The sequence below is a fragment of the Molossus molossus genome, unplaced genomic scaffold (genome assembly GCF_014108415.1).
Source record: "Molossus molossus isolate mMolMol1 unplaced genomic scaffold, mMolMol1.p scaffold_m16_p_6, whole genome shotgun sequence".
NCBI classification, from domain to species: Eukaryota; Metazoa; Chordata; class Mammalia; order Chiroptera; family Molossidae; genus Molossus; species Molossus molossus.
The window spans coordinates 116,505,310-116,524,158 of record NW_023425399.1 but is presented as its reverse complement, the minus strand read 5'-3'; the positions used below and the strand labels follow the sequence as shown (position 1 = coordinate 116,524,158).

Sequence of the window (18,849 nt, the reverse complement as noted above, 5' to 3'; positions counted from 1 at the left end):
TTTTTGCAGCACTTGGTTGCTTCTCAGTGTGGACAGTCTTGGGCCCATTTGATTGTTTACAGGTGTTGATTGGGTTTCTCAGAGCGATGAGACTTGCCCGCTGTGCGCCAGGCGCAGCCCTGGGCACCCTTGTCCAGTCCGCCCGGATTTGTGCGCAGGGTGCTGGATGCGCCCAGGTGCGTGAGGAGCGGCTCAGACCAGGGCCTCCCTGGTGCTCTGGGGGGCAGATGGGCACGGAAGCGGAGTGCGGATGCAGTGACATCAGCCTCCAGGGAGAGGCAGACCTGGCCTCTCTGGCAGGCGCTGTGGGATCTGCCCTGTGAACAAACGGGGTGGCCGCCCCACCTCCTGGCCTCAGCAGGGTTTTCTACACCTAGGACTCAGCCCTCTGGCCAGTTTTGGGTGGTTTGGGGGGCAGAGTGGGCCTGGGGTGCAGGAGGAGGAGGACAGGACCAGGATGGCAAGGATGTTGTAAGGTGGGCCAGAGTTTGGACTTTATCTCAGAGGTGGTGAGGCTGGAACCATGCGGGGTCACACACACCTGGGGGTGGTGTCCGAGGGGCAGCCAGCATCCACCACCCAGGCCTGGGGTAACAGATCTTGAGACAGCTGAGGGTTCCCTTTCTGTACTTGCTTCTCTTCTACTAAGTCATCCAAGTTCTTTTTTTTTTTTAATCCTCACCCGAGGACATTTTTCCATTTTTTGTTCAGGTAGAGTGGGAGGGAGAGAGAGGAACAGAGAGAGAGAGAAACATCGACGTGAAAGGGACACATCGAGTGGCTGCCACCTGCACAACCGACCAGGGCCGGGGACAAACTGCAACCGAGGTACGTGCCCTTAGCGGGAACCGAACCCGGGTCTCTCAGGACCGCAGGCCGACGCTCTAACCGCTGAACCAAACCGGCCAGGGCTCATCCAAGTTCTTGACCGAAGACTCCTCATTCCCACACCTCCCCCTCTTGTGTGTCTCATACTCTCACCCGGCTTCCCCTGAAATTTTTTAATCTTTTTGATAAAATTACTTTAGTGCACAATAATTGACATGGGTTTAATTATTTAACACGATCACCATCAATCACTAATGCTTGATTATTGATCTTTGAAAGGCAAGCGGCTGCTTGGATCTCTCTGGATTTTTGTCGGTGCCCGGTCTAGTTCGGCCTGGACCGATGTGTGTAAGGAGGACCCCGCAGATCACGTCGGTGGGTGTGACCGGGCCCCTGGTCCCGTGCAGACCTCCTCCCTAAGCTCTTGTCGGTGTCTCTTCTGTTCCAGGTGCTCACTGCCCGGTGCCATGCGCTCCAGGTAGGACATGCCCGTCGCGGAGGCAGGCGCGTCTCTGCAGCCCGCAAGCAGGAGGCTCCTCTGAACATGGAGAGATAAGACCTTGACCCGCAGGCCTGCCGGACCGAGAGCCCTGCCGCTCAGGCTGGGTGAGCCTGTGTCCCTGCGATGGATCGCAGCCGGGAGGCCGAGATGGAGCTGCGCAGAGGCCCCGAGGTGGCCGGGGACAAGGCCCTGAGCCACAGCTGCTGCATCTGCGGCAAGAGCTTCCCCTTCCAGAGCTCCCTGTCGCAGCACATGCGCAAGCACACGGGCGAGAAGCCCTACAAGTGCCCCTACTGCGACCACAGGGCTTCCCAGAAGGGCAACCTCAAGATCCACATCCGCAGCCACCGCACAGGGACTCTGATCCAGGGGCACGAGCCCGAGGCCGGCGAGACGCGCGTGTCCGAGGGCCTGGACGGCTGCACCAGCCCCACGAAGAGCACTTCGGCCTGCAACAGGATCCTGAACGGTGCCACCCAGCTGGACAGCCCCAAGATCCTGCTGCGGAGCAGCAGGAAGGAGGCGGAGGGCGCCGCGGAGGACGGCAGGGCGCCGGCTCAGTGCTCCTTTTGCAAGAGCAAGTTCGAGCGGAAGAAGGAGCTGGAGAGGCACGTGCACCGCGCGCACAAGCCCTTTAAGTGCCGGCTGTGCAGCTACGTGACGCTGCGCGAGGAGTCTCTGTTGAGCCACATCGAGAAGGACCACATCACTGCGCAGGGGCCCAGCGGCGAGGCGTACGTGGAGAACGGCAAGCCCGAGCTGCCGCCCGGCGAGTTCCCGTGCGAGGTGTGCGGCCAGGCCTTCAGCCAGACGTGGTTCCTGAAGGCGCACATGAAGAAGCACAGGGGCTCCTTCGACCACGGCTGCCACATCTGCGGCCGGAGATTCAAAGAGCCGTGGTTCCTGAAAAACCACATGAAGGCGCACGGCCCCAAGGCGGGGAGCAAGAACAGGCCCAAGAGCGAGCTGGACCCCATCGCCACCATCAACAACGTGGTGCAGGAGGAGGCCATCGTGGCCGGCCTGGCCCTCTATGAAGTCTGCACCAAGTGCGGGAGCCTGTTTACAAACCTGGACAGCTTGAACGCCCACAACACCGTCCACCGCAGGGTGGAGGCGGGCCGGACGCAGGCCCTGGCGGGGGAGGGCGAGCTCGGGCCTGTGGACTCCCAGCAGCTCTTCCTCCAGTGCCTGAGCCTGTGCCCCGCTGGGACAGGTGCGCCCCTCCACAGACAGACAGGGCAGCGTGTGGCCGAGCTGGACCCGGTCAACAGTTACCAGGCCTGGCAGCTGGCCACCAGGGGCAAGGTGGCTGAGCCGGCCGAGTACCTCAAGTACGGGGCGTGGGACGAGGCGCTGGCCGGGGACGTGGCCTTCGACAAGGAGCGCCGCGAGTACATCCTGGTCAGCCAGGAGAAGCGCAAGCGAGAGCTGGAGCCTGGTGCGCAGGGCCCCCCACGCAAGAGAGCGGGCGCACCCGGGGACCCCATGCCTGGGACCCTGGACCCTCGGCCTGCGGCACGCCCCAGCCGCCGCGCAACCACCCCTGCCGGCCAAGGCAAGTCCTCCGAGTGCTTTGAGTGCGGCAAGATCTTCCGCACCTACCACCAGATGGTGCTGCACTCCCGGGTGCACCGCCGCGCGCGCCGGGACCAGGACGGCGCCGGGGACCGCGCGCCCCGCGCCCGCTGCGGCTCGCTCAGCGAGGGTGACTCGGCCTCACAGCCCAGCAGCCCCGGTTCGGGCTGCGCAGCAGCCGACTCTCCAGGCTCGGGCCTGGCCGAGGAGGGTGCTGATGAAAGCGGAGAGGAGGGCACAGCCGACCCTGTACCAGGTGAGAATGCGCGCCTGTGCTGCCAGGTTGCAGGTGGTGGGCGCCCAGGGTGGCTTAGGCCCAGGTAGTCTGGGCTCAGGTAGCTCTGCACCCAGGTGGCCCAGGCCTAGGTATTCCTAGCTGAGGTAACCCCATACCCAGGTGGCCCCATGCCCAGGTGGCTCCATGCCCGGGTGTCCCTGAGACCAGGTATGCCTGGCTCAGTGTTTTGTAACCAGGTAGCCCTGTGCTCCAGTAGCTCTTCCCAAGGTATTTCTGAGCCCATTAGGTCCAGGCTTAGTAGCCCTGCAGCCAGGTGGCTCAGGCAGACCTGGTGCCCAGGTACCCATGCCAAGGTGTTGGAGGCTCTGATAGCTCTGAACCCAGGTTTTCCAGGCCCAGCAGCCCCATAGGCACGTGGTTCAGTGTTCTGCACCCAAAACCCCTGTGCCCAGGTCGCCCTTTCAAAGCTACCTCACGCCCAGGTCGCCTGGGCTCAGGCAGGCCTGCACCCGGGTGGCCCTGACTCAGGATGGTGGTGTCACGCAGGTGCCTGTTGCTCCCTTTCCGGCTCCTTTTTGTTCATTGCCCGTAGGCGTTTGTGTCAACGGACAGCTTTGACCCATTGAGTTGATGGTCTCTCAGGGGGCATCAGTCATTTAACACGCTACACACGACAGACCACCCACAGGGTGGGTACCCTTCTCTTCCCTTGCAATCCCAGACCTAGTCCCCGCATCACGGTGCGCACACGTGTGTGCACAGAGCAGGCACAGAAGGCACACGCATGCGCACACACTTTCACCTGCCCCCCTCCTCCCCTGCACCACGCAGCCAAGTGAGAGAGTAACTTCAAACCAGCGTGCGGTTATAATTAATCTCCCCGGATTCAGGTAACCCTGTGGGCTCAGCGACAGCTAATTGGCAGGCACTCCTTTCTAAATAGCAGCTATGTAAACATGGGGTGATGCTTGGCCAACTTTGTTTTCACCATTTTCCTACTTTTTGTACATTTTGAATATTTCGATACTTTCTTCATCGTTGTGGGTAATCCTTACAAGTTATAGAACTTGTATCTTCATGTAGCCAGGAATGTGTTCTTCCCAGCTCCCCGAAAACTGGTTAATGGATGTTGCTTTTCCCGAAAGGTCAGGGGTGATGGAAACACAGTTGCTTCAGCAGGGCTATTCATGTTCTGTAGGGAGGAAAACACCACTTACAAGTGTGCGTGTAGGTAGGTGAATAATAATGCGTTGTGCGTTGACCCAGATTTCCCACTTAGGGCTCTGTTGTTAACCGGCGTGAACCCGTGGGAAGGGGCAGGGGAATACATTGTCCCAGAAAGTACAAGCTCCTTCCCTGAGCTTTTTAAAATTCTTCTAACAGTTTCTCATGCAAAACCTGGTGGACCCAATCGCAACCCCTGGGTGGCATTTTAATTCTTGGTGTTCCCCTTTAAAATGTTTTACAACTGGAGATTTTGCCTGGTCACGTCCCAGCGATACCGTGACTGCCTTTTGGAGCATGGATAAAATATTAGGCTAGTCCTGACTCTTATTTATTTATTTGAAGACAGATATTTTTATTTCATTATGTTTTGGTTAATCCTCACCTGAGGATACATTTTCATTGATTTTTTTTTTTAGGTAGAGTAGAAGGGAGGAAGGGAGAGAGAGACATGGATGTGAGAGAGAGACATCATTGAATGTCCCAACCCCGACCAGAGCCGGGGATCAAACCTGCCCCTTGACTGGTTCGTGCCCTTGGCTGGGAATCAAACCTGTGACCCTTTGGTCTGTAGGCCAACACTCTAACCACTGAGCAAAACCAGCCAGGGCTGAAGACAAATATTTTTAATACTTGGAGAAGCTCTTGGGCTTGGTCCCGATCGGTCATGATGGCAGGCAAGCGATTAATCCGAAGCTAATTCCGTAGGTGCTCTTAAAGGCATCACATTGAAAAGATCAAATTATTTTCACTATTAATTAGAAATTGTTCTTTTTATCAAGTTCCCTAAGTTTTAAAGACTATCATCTGCTTCTTAAGAAGATCATATATATTTTATCTATATGTAACCTACTTTTTGAGACACTCGACACCTCACTTGATTCTACAACGAGATCATAGATAGTAGTTGAATTTCAACCACCAGTCGAATGAACAGGATATTGTAGCTTATCGAGAGGCTTGAAGACAGAATTTATCCCATGACAACGGCAGAGAATGTTCAAGAACAGTGTAGGTCTGCATGGGGCACTTCTGTAACCCCAGAGGGCAGTATCTTTCCTCCTGAACCCCCACCTTTTCAGTCCCAGGGACCGTCGGTGGGGAGCGCAGCATCAGCTCGCTCGCTCCTGGGTGCTCCGCGGATGTAATTCGTGCAGAGTTTGCCTCAGGCCCGTGCTGCAGCTGTTTGGGAAAGGAGATGGGTGTTTTGGATGCTCTCATGATCTGTGGTGTGCCTTTTTTTCCCTTAAAAAATGCTTGTAACTCCGGAAAAGGTCCTTTCCCGTTACCAAAAGATTACTTAGACTTTTAAACATCTACGTGACCTTAAGTTCTTGTAGCACTTGGACGGGATGACTGGTTGGAATTGTCAGGACAAAGCCATCGAAGGGGAAGCACAGGATCACAGCCGCCCCACAGGAGCGAACCCCGGCGGGTTTTGGGGCAGCAGAGTCGATGCTGAAACTCTGATCTCTGTGACCCTTACAGTATCACCCCCAGCCCCGGTGCCATAATTTTACCCAGAGATTTTTCTTTGACCTCCAGGAGTGGGTTTGAACGTTGCTTCGGTAGCTAGAGACACTTTAGAGTGACGGAAAAGACACCTTTTTTTCAGGAGATACTCCTCTGTGTCGGTGTTGCTGCCTGGCCCTTGGAGGGTCCCATTGTCACCCTGTGTCCATTTCCCCCGGAGACTGGGTCCCCGCAGCCTCAGCCCTGAGTTCTAATACAAAGAGCAAAGTTGTGAATAAAGGTCAATACTTTGAAATGTGTGACTGAGCGAGATTGAAACCCTCTATGGAAAAAGGGCCCAGAGCTCACTGAAATGAACTCTGTCCGTCAGGGAGGAGTCGGGGAGGCCGGGTACTCGAAGTTGATGACAAGTAGCGTTTGCAGACGCAGAGCAGAGTCAGGGTGCTTCGAGGTCATCAGTGAGGACAGTGGCTCTTTGCCTCGAGTCGCCGGGTCAGACAGCCTGGGGACAACTTCGGGGTGATGGCAGGCCGCTGGGCACGCCCCATGTGGCACCTGCATGTGCCCTTAGAGTTAGTGCCGTCGTCGGGAGCACCTTCCGGCGGCCCCGCCTGGTGCGGGGACCATCACAGGTGTTTGAACCCGCCTCGGTGCAGAACTCCCAGGGGCCTGTCTCTGACGTACCTGCACGTCACTCCTGCTAAGGCATATGTGACTGCTCCAGGTCTGGACCAGTTCATGTTGTTCTGGCCTCTTCTCGTCCATCAAATCCACACTCTGTTGAGCTCTTCCTTTTATTTATCTCTGGATGGTCTCCGTAACTCAGCTGATACACAACCCCGGGTTTTAGGTCTGTCGTGTGCAATTGCAAGTACGTGACTGTTTTTGGCGACGAGATGGCAGACGAGATGGCTGGGCCCAGTGCTCTGAGAGCCTAGAACAAGGGCCGCAGGGTCAGCAGTAGGAGGGGCGCAGGGGAGAGTTCCAGAAACAGACGGGATGGCGAGGGAAGGAGAGGGAGCTGGAGGGAGAAGTCAGTGGGTTACTGCAGCGAGTCTCCGTTTCCCTGTTCCTCTGCCCCCCCCAGGCCGCACCCTGCACCATCACAGCTGAAAAAGGTCTGGTCTCTGGTGATACGCTGTTAGCTGGGCACATGCTTCCTGACTGACCACTTGACCCCGCTGCAGGCGGGGCAGCGGGGAGGACCGGGCTCGGTCACACACCGGTGCGGAGGTTGAGCAGTCACGGGAACAGCTTGGGGGACGTGATTCTGTCTGTCCACCCATCGTAACAGGCGTTAGGGTGCATCTAGCTGAAGAAGTAACTGGAGACCGCAGCCTGTGTGGTTCCACACTGCCCTGACCACTGAGGAATTGATTTAGTCGGGAAGAGATGAATCAGTCGAAAACCTTCATATTTAATTCTTTTTTTTTTTTAATTTAATCCTCACCCGAGGACATTTTTTGCATTCATCTTCAGATAGAGTGGGAGGGAGAGAGGGAGGAAGAGAGAGGGAGAAACATCGATGTGAGAGAGACACATCGAGTGGCTGCCTCCCGTGTGACCCCAACCAGGGCCTGGGACTAACTGCAACCGAGGTACGTGCCCCTTAGCGGGTCTGAACCCGGGTCTCTCTGGACCGCAGGCCGACGCTCTAACCACTGAGCCAAGCCGGCCAGGACCGTGTTTAACTCTTACTCATTATAAAACACAGCCCAGGTCCTTAAGCGAAACCCTCAGATGACTTGATGGCAGAGTGTGGACAGCCCAGTGGTTTCGTCAGCATCTTCGCAACCACAGGGGCTTTGACAGCTCTGCGGGCGCGAGGCTTGGTGACGACTGTCCAGGTGGCGCTGTCACAGCCGTGCGCCCTGGGTCACCCGAGAAACATGGAGTTACAGTGGGGACGGTGCGCTTCTCTGTACCCCAACTGCCCAGGCAGGTCAGCTCTGCGGAGCGCGCGGGGTGGTGTTTGCTCGGACAGAACCCCACGTTCTGTTATTCGCGAGCGACATCAGCCTCTAGAGACCGCGCTTTGGGATTTCCCTCCCGTCACCGGTGACACGTGGCATCTGTGCACTCGGTGCCGCCGAGCCAACTCTGTGCCAAGCAAGCGTTTCGGTTTGCTAGCAAAACTCAAACACGCGACTTATGTTCTCTCTCTCGTAGCTGTTTTCTTTGTGACACAACATAGAATCGTAGAATCTTCGAGCTGGGAGATGCCAGGGCACAGGTGTTTATTATGCCCCCACCCCCGATTTTGTCACCGAGGAAACTGAGGCACAGGGAAGTCTTACGCTTTGCCCGAAGCCGAGGGGTGTTTATTGCCGAAGGGCAGCGTGGTTGGCAGGAGGCACGTAGCCGGGTGCTGGATTGTACTTCTGTCCTCTCTGTTGCAGTGTCTTCAGTAAGTTCCTCAGCTCCGTGAGTGTCCTGTTTCCATGGTGACAGTGTGGGGGCCGTGATGCTCGTGCCAGGGGTTGTCGTTAGCGTGTTCCTGTGTGTGCCTGGTGTTCTGTACACGCACCTCCCTCTTTCTGACACCAGGGTTAGAACCAGAACCAGAACTGGGTGCACAGGGTGCACTTCCCAGCCTAGGAGAGGACACCTGTCCCGGTCAGTCACTCGGAGGGTAGAGGTGCGTGGTCACGGGCTGGCTCAGGCCTGTCCAGGGTCCAGGTCCCCGTCGGCACTCACGCCATCGCCGTGGGCAGGACGAGACGGAGGCCGTGTGGGCCCTCTGCGGAAGCCTGTCACAGGAGGCTGCCCGTAGGAAACACCAGGTGGCCATTCTTTAGAGGTGAAATCCATGATTTTCCTGGGTCCCAATAAAAGCACTTGCTGTTCACAGAGCCTTACTTTGCCGGGACAACTTCCTGTCGTCGTCACGGCCCCGATTCCTTCATGTGGCCCCTCTGCCCCACGAGGCTTTGTGGGCGGTGCTGGCTGTGACCCTCAGCTCCTTCCCTGGGGCTGAAGTGTCACCTTTGCTATTTTGTCGCGAAGAGTAGCTCTTGGCCTTCTCCAGTTCTGACAAACGTCAGGACTCTTCCTTGTAGATTTTATCCATCGGTAGTGAGCAGAAACGGCTGGCTGGGGGCCGGCCTCCCGGCCCTGTGAGGACGGGTCAAGGAGTGTGGGGGGTTGAGGGTCGGCCCTGGAGGAGGAAGACCCCTGGCCAGCTGCAGCTGGGGGTCCTCTGGTGCATCGTCCCTACGTCTCAGCGTCCTGGACACAGCTCGCTCTCGCCAGCATCTCCACCGCAGCCCTGAGATCCTGGCTGTCCCTCTGTCCCTGGGGTGCAGCGCACGCACCTGGCTGCTCTCGGCCTTTGCCAGTGCTGCGAGGCCCAGATGCTGTCAGGTGTCAGGAAGGAGCGTTCCGGCTCCTATGTGGGCCCTGACCCCCCCATCTCCCCGTCCTGTCTGGAATGTCCCCCTCGCCCTCCCTGCGGCCCGAGCAGCCTGTCTCGGCGGCACACACACTGGACACCCCTCCCGCCGTCCTGGCAGGTCCCTTCCTCTGCTTTGTCCCCCTGGGGCCTGTGCTTGTGGCTTCCAGGCCGTGACCTCTGTTCCGGGTGCACGTACGTCTGCTGCACCCGAACACATCCCGGGCATCTGTCTCAGGTTCGCCCCGAAGTTTACAGTGAGCTCCGCTGGGAAGCGTTACCTCCGGGAAGGGTGACTTCATAGGAGTTGTTTCTGTTGGCTCTGTAGAGGCCAGGTCATCTGTAATGGCGATGCCCGGTCGGTCGCGGCAGCGAAGCCCACTCAGTGCAGTAAACCCTCAGTGTAATGGACTAATTCAGGCGAGGGGTGTCCTTAAACTGAAAGTCTATCATGTACTAAAGCAGGTTTTCCAAATGCGTATGTTAAAAAATTGGTTGACCTGATTTACTTACGTAGAATGTTTACGTAATTACACATCACTGTGATTTTACATTTGTGCTGAGTAGGTCCCGTGACGCGTGTGTTCACCAGTCACTGCGAGTGAACAGGTGCGCACGGCCGGGCGTGGCTCAGTGCCCGCGGGCACATCGGCCGGGGCACACGAAACCGTTGCAGGAAGTCACGCCACGCGACAGCGGAGCAGGTACCGCGCGATGTGCGATCACGTGCAAGTCACCCGGACACTGTGCGGGCAGTGACCCTCCGCTGGACGCGTGTCGGCTGTAGTGACGGACGTGTCACATTTACTTATGTCGGCAAAATGACTATAGTGTTTTTCTCCAACATACGGCCTATTTGCTAAAATGTGTTAAAAATAACAGTGAATTGATAACAGAAAAAAAAAATCTGTTCCTTTAATTATAAGCAAATCTTGGTTAAAAGCATTTTAGAATTAACAGGCTGTTAATGTTCATGTGACATACACACCGGCAGTTTTGTCTGTTGCCTCCGAAGTCCGTTGACTCGAGGTCGGCAGAGCGGGGCTTCACCGGGTTTCGTTCGAACCCTGTGCCGGTTCGTAGCCTTGAAGCTGGAGGTGACACGTGTCTGAGCGCGGCTTGGCCGGTGGGGACGGGCAGGGGCTTGGCCGGTGGGGACGGGCAGGGGCTTGGCCGGTGGGACGGGCAGGGCGGCGATGTCGCTTCGGCGCCTCCGGCGGTTGTCAGACCCCGCGTCAGGGAAGGGGCCTCCCTCGGGGCTTCTGCCCCGCGCGGTCTCACGGTGCCCGACCTGGAGTGAGCGCCGAGGGCCGCTCCCTGAACCAACAGTCCTGGGGACAGGCGGTGGGAATGGTGGGCTCTGGACTTGGTGGCGCCCACCTCTCCCCACTGAGCGCAGGGCCCACAGAACACGGGAGAGGGGTGTCCCTCATCCCCGACCCACGTGGTGGCCAGCTGTGGCTCTCGGACAGCACAGCCGGGCCGTCGGTGGTGGGCACAGCTGGGGTGCTCCAGGGCGGTGTCTGCGGTGGGCGAGGTGCGTCGGGGTCTGCAGGGGCCTTGCGGGGTGTGCTGGGGCGCAGCATCTGCAGGGACTACAGAGAGTCTGCTGGCCAGCTGTCCTTTCCGGGGGGAGGCCTTCCTATGCGGTGGGGAGACGCTGCAGAGACCCTTCCAAAGCTGCTGGCCCATGTGACCTGTGGCTTCGCCCCAGATTCTCAGGCTGCTGGGAGAAGCAGGCCCTCCGTCCCCGCCGGCGCTGAGCCCACTAGGGTCAAGGCCCAGGAATGGGGAGGAACCCCACCCACGCTGGTGCCGCGGTGAGGGTCCCCACCGAGCAGGAGTCAGGGTCCCGCTGAGCAGGCCTGGTGTCCGGTGGGTCAGAGGCTCTGCTCAGTGGGCTACTGTTTCATTGGCATCCGCCCTGGTCTGCCTGTTCCTGGGGGGCACTGAATTATGTATAAGGGTAGACTCTTCAGGCACTTAGGGTTTATTCGCTGAGTGTTTTTGTGGTGTATGCATCTCTGGCACGTGGTTTTAATTTTTCATTTGTAAGTTTAGGTTTCTTTTCTTTTCTGGTTCTTAATGGCCTGTGTGCGGGACTGAATGTGAGGTCGGGTTTTCCTGAAACCTCTCCTCACGCTGTCCCAGGGGCCAGGTTTTGCACACATATTTGCATAAGCTCTGCATATCAAAGGGGACTGTGGTACTCCATTCAGATTTTACCAGCAGGCAAAGGCGAGGGGTGTGCCCCGGATTCCAGGTCACGCTTGCCCTGCCGCCTGGTCCGTGTTCACACCGTCACACCGTGTACGGGGTGCCCGCCGCCTGGTCTACACAGGCAGCCATTGATTGCAAGGAACAATTTTCACAGATTAGTAAGACGTTTGGGCTGACTGCTGGCTGCCAAGTATGTTCCCGTAAAAATGTGCCAGATCGGAGTATTGCTCATGTTCCCGTCTGACTGCGGGCTAACGACTCTCAGCGTGGTGAGCGCTGTGTTCCCGTCGTCTTGGGAGGACTGTTTTCCTCTAAAAACCCAGTTGGTCATTGAAATAAACCCTTGAGGATAGCTCACTGGGACCCTCGGATGACCTGGCTGTCCTCTGGGAATCCCCTGCCTGCCTCCCTCGGACCCGGAAGCCGCTGGAGCTGGTGGCTCCCCCAAACCATCACCTAGCCCAGCGGTCAGTTCCAACGTGGCGTGGCTGGAGCAGCTCCTTCATGGGACTGGACGGTTGGAGCACGTTGTTCTTGGTATTGAAATGGTGGTCAGGTTTCCAAGGTAACGTCTGGTGCCTGGGTTCCTTCGATTTGAAACTCGCCTGCAGCATTACCGGCTGAGACGCGGTCACTGCAGGTTCCTGAGGCAGGATCTACACAGATGGCTTGGGTGTCAGATTGGTAGTGGTGGGTAGATTGGAAACGTGTGAGAAATGTTCCTGGCTGCTGTTGATGCAAACGCGACACTGAGTCAGGCAGAGCTGTGGAGGTCGGACGCGAGGCACTGACCCTTCCGGCCTTCTCAGCTGGTAGACAGGGTCAGCAACACCCTCCAGCTGCATGCAGAGGTGTCACCGAAAGGGGACTTGCAAAGCACCTGAATGCCAGAGGCGAGGGGAGCAGCCTGGGTCCTGACTCGGACATTTGGGAGCAGGAGGCTTCTGGAGGAAGAGTCCGCGGTTTCCAGGGTGACAGCCCACACACGCTGAGGAGCACATTCCTGAGATTGTTGAGACGCCCAGTGACAAAGCGTCCGTGCTGGACAGTCAGGAAGAGAGACACTCCCGAGGCAGGACGGCCTGTTCCATTCCGGGTCAGAATGTCGTGATCCTTTTCTTTCTTAAGTTAAAGATCTTTTTCTTTGAGTGTAACGACCTGCCGTGCGGGGGTGTTGCCGGAGAGGTTCGTAGAGGTTGCAGAGCCAACCCCACGAGCCAACTCGGCCACGGGGCACAGCGGCGGCCGGAAGGAGCCCCAGGACTTGCCGTGGTCACCCTCATAGCCCCTGTGCCTCGTCCAGAGAGTGTCCGTGAGCTCCTCTGGGTTTGTCTAAGGTGAGAACAAGACCCGGTCGCCAGGTTTAGGAAGTAGACATGTGGACGCCCGCCCGCTGTGACTGTCAGGTGCACTTAGTGTGAGCATGTCCCGTGCAACATTCGAGACCGACTTATGCCCCCAGATGGCTTGTCGTGTGTCTGAAATTCAGATTACCCAGCCGTCCTGGGTTTTCTGTGGGGACTGTCTCTGCGGGGTGGTCTCAGCAAGTGTGTGGTGTGGTCACCTGTCTGCTCATTGGCCTGTGCAAGCCCATGGAGCAGGTGTTTGCGTGTTTACTGCCCACGGAGATGCTGCTTCCCTCGCCCTCCGGGTGTTAACGGGGACGACTCGCTGAGGTGAGCAGGGCGGGACTTTCCCTGGAATTGGCTCTTCGTCTGCTTTTCTTTGCAAGAACGTTCAGTCCAGGTGCAGGCTCTGTGCAGGGTCAGAACGTGCTGTGGAGAAGATTTAGAAGAAGAAAAAATCATCTTTGGTTTGTTGGCTTGATGAAAGCACAACACAGCGTTTCCCAACACGGTTGCGCACAGTGTCAGGCGCTGGGAAGGTCCTGCCCCGAGGACCTTGACCTTGGAGCTTCCTGTCCTTCCTGTCCCTGAAACGGGCCCTGGGGAAGGCTGCCGTGGGGGTCACCTCCCCGACACACGTCCGCCACCAGAGAGGAACAAGTCAGTCTTTTAAAGAGTGTTTTCAAAAGTTTTATTGAGTAACTTAAACTTGCTACATGAACGTAATCGTTGTATCAGTTTTGATGCTTGAAATGGCTACACGCGCTCATTTCAACTGATAACAAATTTTATTCTTTAAATCATTTTAAAAAATTTTACTTTCTAACTACAGTTGACACTCAGTGTTACTTATGTTACTTATGTCAGACTAGTCACGGGGACGTGAAGTTCAGCGTAGGGAATAGAATCAGTACTATTGTAATAACTGTGCAGGGTGCCAGTTGGGTACTTGAATTACCGGGAGATCACGTTGGACAGTTCCGTCCTGTTCGGGGTTTTGTGGGTGGTGTTTCTGGGTGGCGGCGGCGTTGGCCTCCCTGGGTTGATGCTGTTCCATGGTGGGTGCCAGTGTCCTTGGAGTAGTGTAGGGGACACAGCTTTGTCCTGATGGGCAGACGGCCCCCAGAGTCCGGTAAGAGTTACGGTGTGAATAAGAGACTCCCGTCCCAACCACCGGAACATGTATGAACTCTGCTTACTCCAGGTCAGAAAGCCCCTGGATGGCACCTGGGATCCGGGCTGCCCAGCCAGGGAGAGACGCTTTGCGACCTCAGTGGTACGTGATCTGTCTTGGCCGAGGTTTTCACAAGTAATATGAGCAGATGGTCCAGGACTTGCCCCTCCCCCAGAGCAGTGTAAGGAAATCAGTGGCCCAATTTCTTCTGGTTCTAAATCAGCGGTTCTCAACCTTCCTGATGCTGTGACCCTTCAGTACAGTTCCTCATGTTGTGGTGACCCCCAACCATAAACTTACTTTTGTTGCTACTTCGTAACTATAATTTTGCTACTGTTATGTCTTAGGCGACCCCTGTGAAAGGGTCGTTTGACCCCCAAAGGGGTCGCGACCCACAGGTTGAGATGGATTTTGCCTGTGGATGGTCTACCCTTATTTAGTTTTGGTTTAAAAAACTGCTAAGCAAATATGTGTGGAAAAAACCCTTGGCAAATCACTGTTCTCTTGGGAATCTTTGTCCCGTGTGTGAACTGTTGAGTTACTGACACATTGGTGTGGACTCCGCCGTAGGGACAGAAAAGCCCTCGAAACAGCGGGCTCGTCCCGTTCCCCGGCTAACGAGGTGCAAAGAGGTCTTCCGGTGCGTTTCAGTGGACTGATCTGTAATTGGAATAGAAGGCTCTGGAGGCGGTGCTACTGTGGGACGAGGTCCTGGTGAGCCGGTTGAAGGTCCCGGCTGCCCGAGGGCCATCGGGAGGCGGCGCCTCTGTCCAAGGTGCGTCTTGTCAGGTCTTGTTGCGCCCATGGTGTTGGGGGCCGGTCCTGCTGGGTCGCGGCCAGTAAGCATCTGTGGGAAGCGGAACCTGCATTTTAAAGGGGTGGCCCGTCTTCCTGTAGCGTAGCGTCGTCTAAGGGAAAAGGGGGTTAGCTACATCGAAAAGGAGGTTGTTCTACAGGATTGTTTCTGCCTTCATTCTTTTGTCACCTGTGGGCTAATCCAAGGAACTGTCTTCTTTATCCAACTTTTTAATTTTTATATCTCAGGCCAGTTGACTTCCGGCAGTGATCTGGGTGACCTACGGTTATGTTAGTAAACAATGTCCCCAGCAGTGATGCAGTCACTCTGTCGGGGACTCCTACAACATCGGGGAAGAGAAACGTGAAAATACTGTATTTTATTGACACGTCGATGTCACCAACTGCTTACCATTCGATTTGAAACGTTCACAGTTGTGTTTGACCATGAGGCTGAGGAAATTTTGCGACTTGATACCTAGCAAAACGGTGGGATTTCCCACTTGATGGTGGAACCCTCTTGTTTCTTTGAACATTTACATATCCCTGTCTTCAGAGGCTGGGATGAGGTACATAAATACAGAGGTAGGGATTTCCAAAACTTAGTGCAGAACCTCACGCGACAGTAATTCCATAAAAGGGACTATGTGTTTCTGTTTGGAGGAATAATAAAATCTTCAGTGCAGTTTTCTCTAAGCTCCCAAGTTAATATAATTCATGACATCGAAAAAGGGAGGGAGAAAAATCCTTTCCAGTTTTATTACTTCTTGGCTTCAAGTAGCAAAGCTTTATCCGATGTAAATTCTGAGACGGGTTTTTATGGCGGACCCTTCATGGGATGGGTTCCAGTGGTAAGGGTTGTCCCGTTTGCCTGTTCGAACGAAGCATGTGCTGGGCGACCTTGCTCAGGACAGAACGTCATGCGTGTTTTCGAGTCGGGTCAAGGCTGAAGTGTGTTCAGAGTCTGAAAGTTTCTCCGAGTTCCCGGGTTGTCCTTGGGCCTTTGGTCTCAGCAGTTCCCTGAGTTAACAGAGTACGGACAGTGCCCAGGGGCATACCGAGGGCTCGGGCTCCCGGATCTCGGCCCTGGCCCGGACTGGGCCCGCCCTTTGAAGTCGGGACCAGGAACCAGACGACCGTCAGTAGTTAGGAGCGGAAGCCTCCCTGTTCAAAGCAGCTCCCAGAGAGCTCCTGCCAAGTTTGTCCTGAGCTTCATGGCAACCGTCACGTGGCGGCAGCTGAGCAACATCGTGAAAATCTGTTTATTTCTTGGTGTTTGGGACCGCCCTGACCCCGTATTCTGCACGTTATTTATGGAGGCCTCTCGGGCTGCGTCGGCGCACGAGAACAGCTCCGCCTCTCCTCTGCGTCTGCTTGTTGGCGACAGCTGTAATTTGGGACGAGCCCTCCCCTTTAATTTGGAGGAAGAGGGTGGGAAGATGAGGGAGTGTATGTGTGTTCCTTTATCTAGAATCAGCCAAAGGAGGCAGTACTTAAGAAGGAGGGAAATGTGTTTTTCCAAAAAAATTATATATATGTGTGTATTTTGCCCCCTCTCAGGACTCAGTTTCACTTCATGTGAGACAGACCTTGGCCTCGGGGACGGTCGAGGTTCAGGAGTGGGTGGCGGTTAGAAAGACGGCCTGTTCACGCTGCAGCGACGTCACGGGTGAAGCCCCGTGGTGCCTGTGCAGGATCTGTGGCTCTCTGCTTCTGGAACCTTCCGAACGTCCTGATCTGGCCTTTGGGCTCGGATCAAGTTAGGATTTGAAACTGGATCAAAAATCTGATGAAGAGCCCAAACGCCCAAAGCAGTCAGTTTGGATAACTGGTGGGTCTTCGCCTGGGGTCATTAATGGGAAAATTCATGACTTTTGACATTGGGTAAAGCATGTTCAACATTCCCCCGTGGGCTGTGCCCAAGGACACGTCGTGGAAGGAGGGGGATTTGGGCGCCGTCACCAGCTTTGCCTGCAGGAGAGAGCAGCCTGCCTGTGGCAGGTGTCGCCTGTGACCCAGAAGAGAGCGTCTTCCCGTGGGCGGGCGGGCTCCCCGGAGGGCTGTGAGCTTGCTGGATCTGAAGCCTTTGTGACTTTAGAAAGTGCCTGCTACGCGGGGGTCCATTCCCGGTTAACGCTGCTCTTTGCGGAGCCCCCCTTCCAGGGAGATTTAGGGTTCCCACCTGCAGGGCCAGAGGTGACCTTCTCCGAGAACCACGCTCACTCGGACGAAAGTCGTACCGCTGGAGAGCACTGACACTGGTTAGTGGGCCCCCTCTCCGGTTAGTGGGACCCCCCTCCGGGTACAGGGCCCCCCCTCTGGTTAGTGGGCCCCCCTCCGGTTAGTGGGCCCCCTCTCCAGTTAGTGGGCCCCCTCTCTGGTTACCAGACCCCCTTTCTGGGTACTGGACCCCTCTCTGGGTACTGGGCCCCCTTTCCGGTTAGTGGGCCCCCTCTCCGGGTACAGGGTCCCCTCCTTGGGCACAGGACCCCCTCTCTGGGTACTGGGTCCCCTTTCTGGGTACTGGGCCCCCTCTCCAGTTAGTGGGCACAGTGCTGCCGCCCCCACTCACTGGCGGACTGAGCTCCTGGTTCCTTGAACTGAAGCCCCTCTGGAGCCCCTGGGGATGGATGCGAACTTTCCAGGAGGCGCTTTGTGAAGGCCTCAGCCCTGGGCAGCGCCTGGAGGCAAGCTGGGGACCCCTCTGAAAGGAACTCAGCCCGGTTTCTGTGCCCTGCCCACCGCCCTCCATCCTCGTGACAGGACAGATGTCACTCCCAGGGAGCTCTGCACACACCCTCCGGGCCGTGGGGGCCCAGCAGGCTGATCCTTCCACAGCGACTGTCCCGGACTCTGCTTCGGAAAACACGGGGGCCTGGAGCTGGGGCACCCCCCCCCCAAGACCAGCCAGATGGGGGACGGACCTCTGCTTCCCCTACCTCGGTGGTCTCTGCCGCCCTGTTCTCTGCCGGGATGAAACCTGCTGGCAGTGTCCAGGGGGCCAGTGCGGGGAAGTGGCCGTCAGTGGGCTTAGCTAGGAGCCCACGCCCGACCTGGCGAGTGACCAGCACGGGGACAGGTGGGCGCCACGACGCAGCTCATCCCTTGTGCCTTGGACGTTCTCCGCCAGCTTTGCTGCGTGGGAGCCGCGGTCCTCACCTTGGCACCGGTGCCCTGGCTGGCGGACCCGCGTGAGTCCTGCCCGGCCCTGTGTGGATCCCGGGACGCTGGGCCCCCTGTGAATCCCGCAGGGTGAGGCGCACCAGCCGTGGCCACGGGCCGCCGCGTGCACAGAGCCGCTCCTGCGCCCTCGGCAGCGGAACTGTCGTGTTGAAGGCGCTGTGACCATTGCGTGTGACTAATGTAATTTTTCCTAGAGTCTAAAATAATAACCACGTCATTTTTTGCAGCCCCGTGTTGTGGGTTTAGTGTGTGTGCTGTGTAATCATAAAGTCTCTAGAAGTCTGAATCCAGGGCAAGAGGGGACCCTTGTGTTTCCGCGGCTCAGCTCAGACTGGCTCCCAAGAGTTGTCGTCTTTGACTCTAAGGTCTGGACAGATGCTCTCAGCTTTAAAAAATAGCCTGAACACACACACGCACACACGGTTTCTCCTTTGAATGGATGGTGTATTCCTTCGGTTGCAGTTCTGGGCTCTGTCCTTGTCTGGCTGTGGGAAGTGAGCAGGTCTCAGCACACAGGGTCATGCGTATCATCGGGCGGCACAGGACTGGCCACCTGGGCCTCCCCGCCCTCCCTGCGCTCCTCCTGTGGCAGATTGTGTGTGCGCTGCATGTGTGCACACACGACTTCCCATGTGTGGCTGCACACATGTCTGTGCGTGTGCACATGTGCACATGTGACTGTGCGTGTGAGGAGAGATGCATCGGGACAGACAGGCAGGTGCCGCCCGTGGGCGTGGCCCCGTGGTGTCCAGGTGAGGACAGGTGTGGATCGCTGACCGCGTGAACACCGTCCGTCGTCAGATGTGGTTTATGGCTCTCCACCCTGTGGCTGCAACTCGGCGCCCAGGAGACCCGTCTCAGCTGGGTACGGTTGTGGCGTGGGGGATGGAGGTGGTC

At 56.8% G+C, this 18,849-nt stretch overlaps 1 protein-coding gene across 1 annotated transcript in view; it reads left to right on the top strand.

Annotated features, from left to right (window-relative positions):
- Positions 1 to 1,255: 1,255 nt before the first annotated feature.
- The window catches only part of ZNF516 (zinc finger protein 516), a 44,882-nt gene continuing 27,288 nt past the window's right edge, over positions 1,256 to 18,849 (top strand). The window contains 1 exon segment of the mRNA XM_036246028.1: positions 1,256 to 3,164. Coding sequence (XP_036101921.1) covers positions 1,454 to 3,164 — 1,711 coding nt within the window. The 5' untranslated portion in view covers positions 1,256 to 1,453.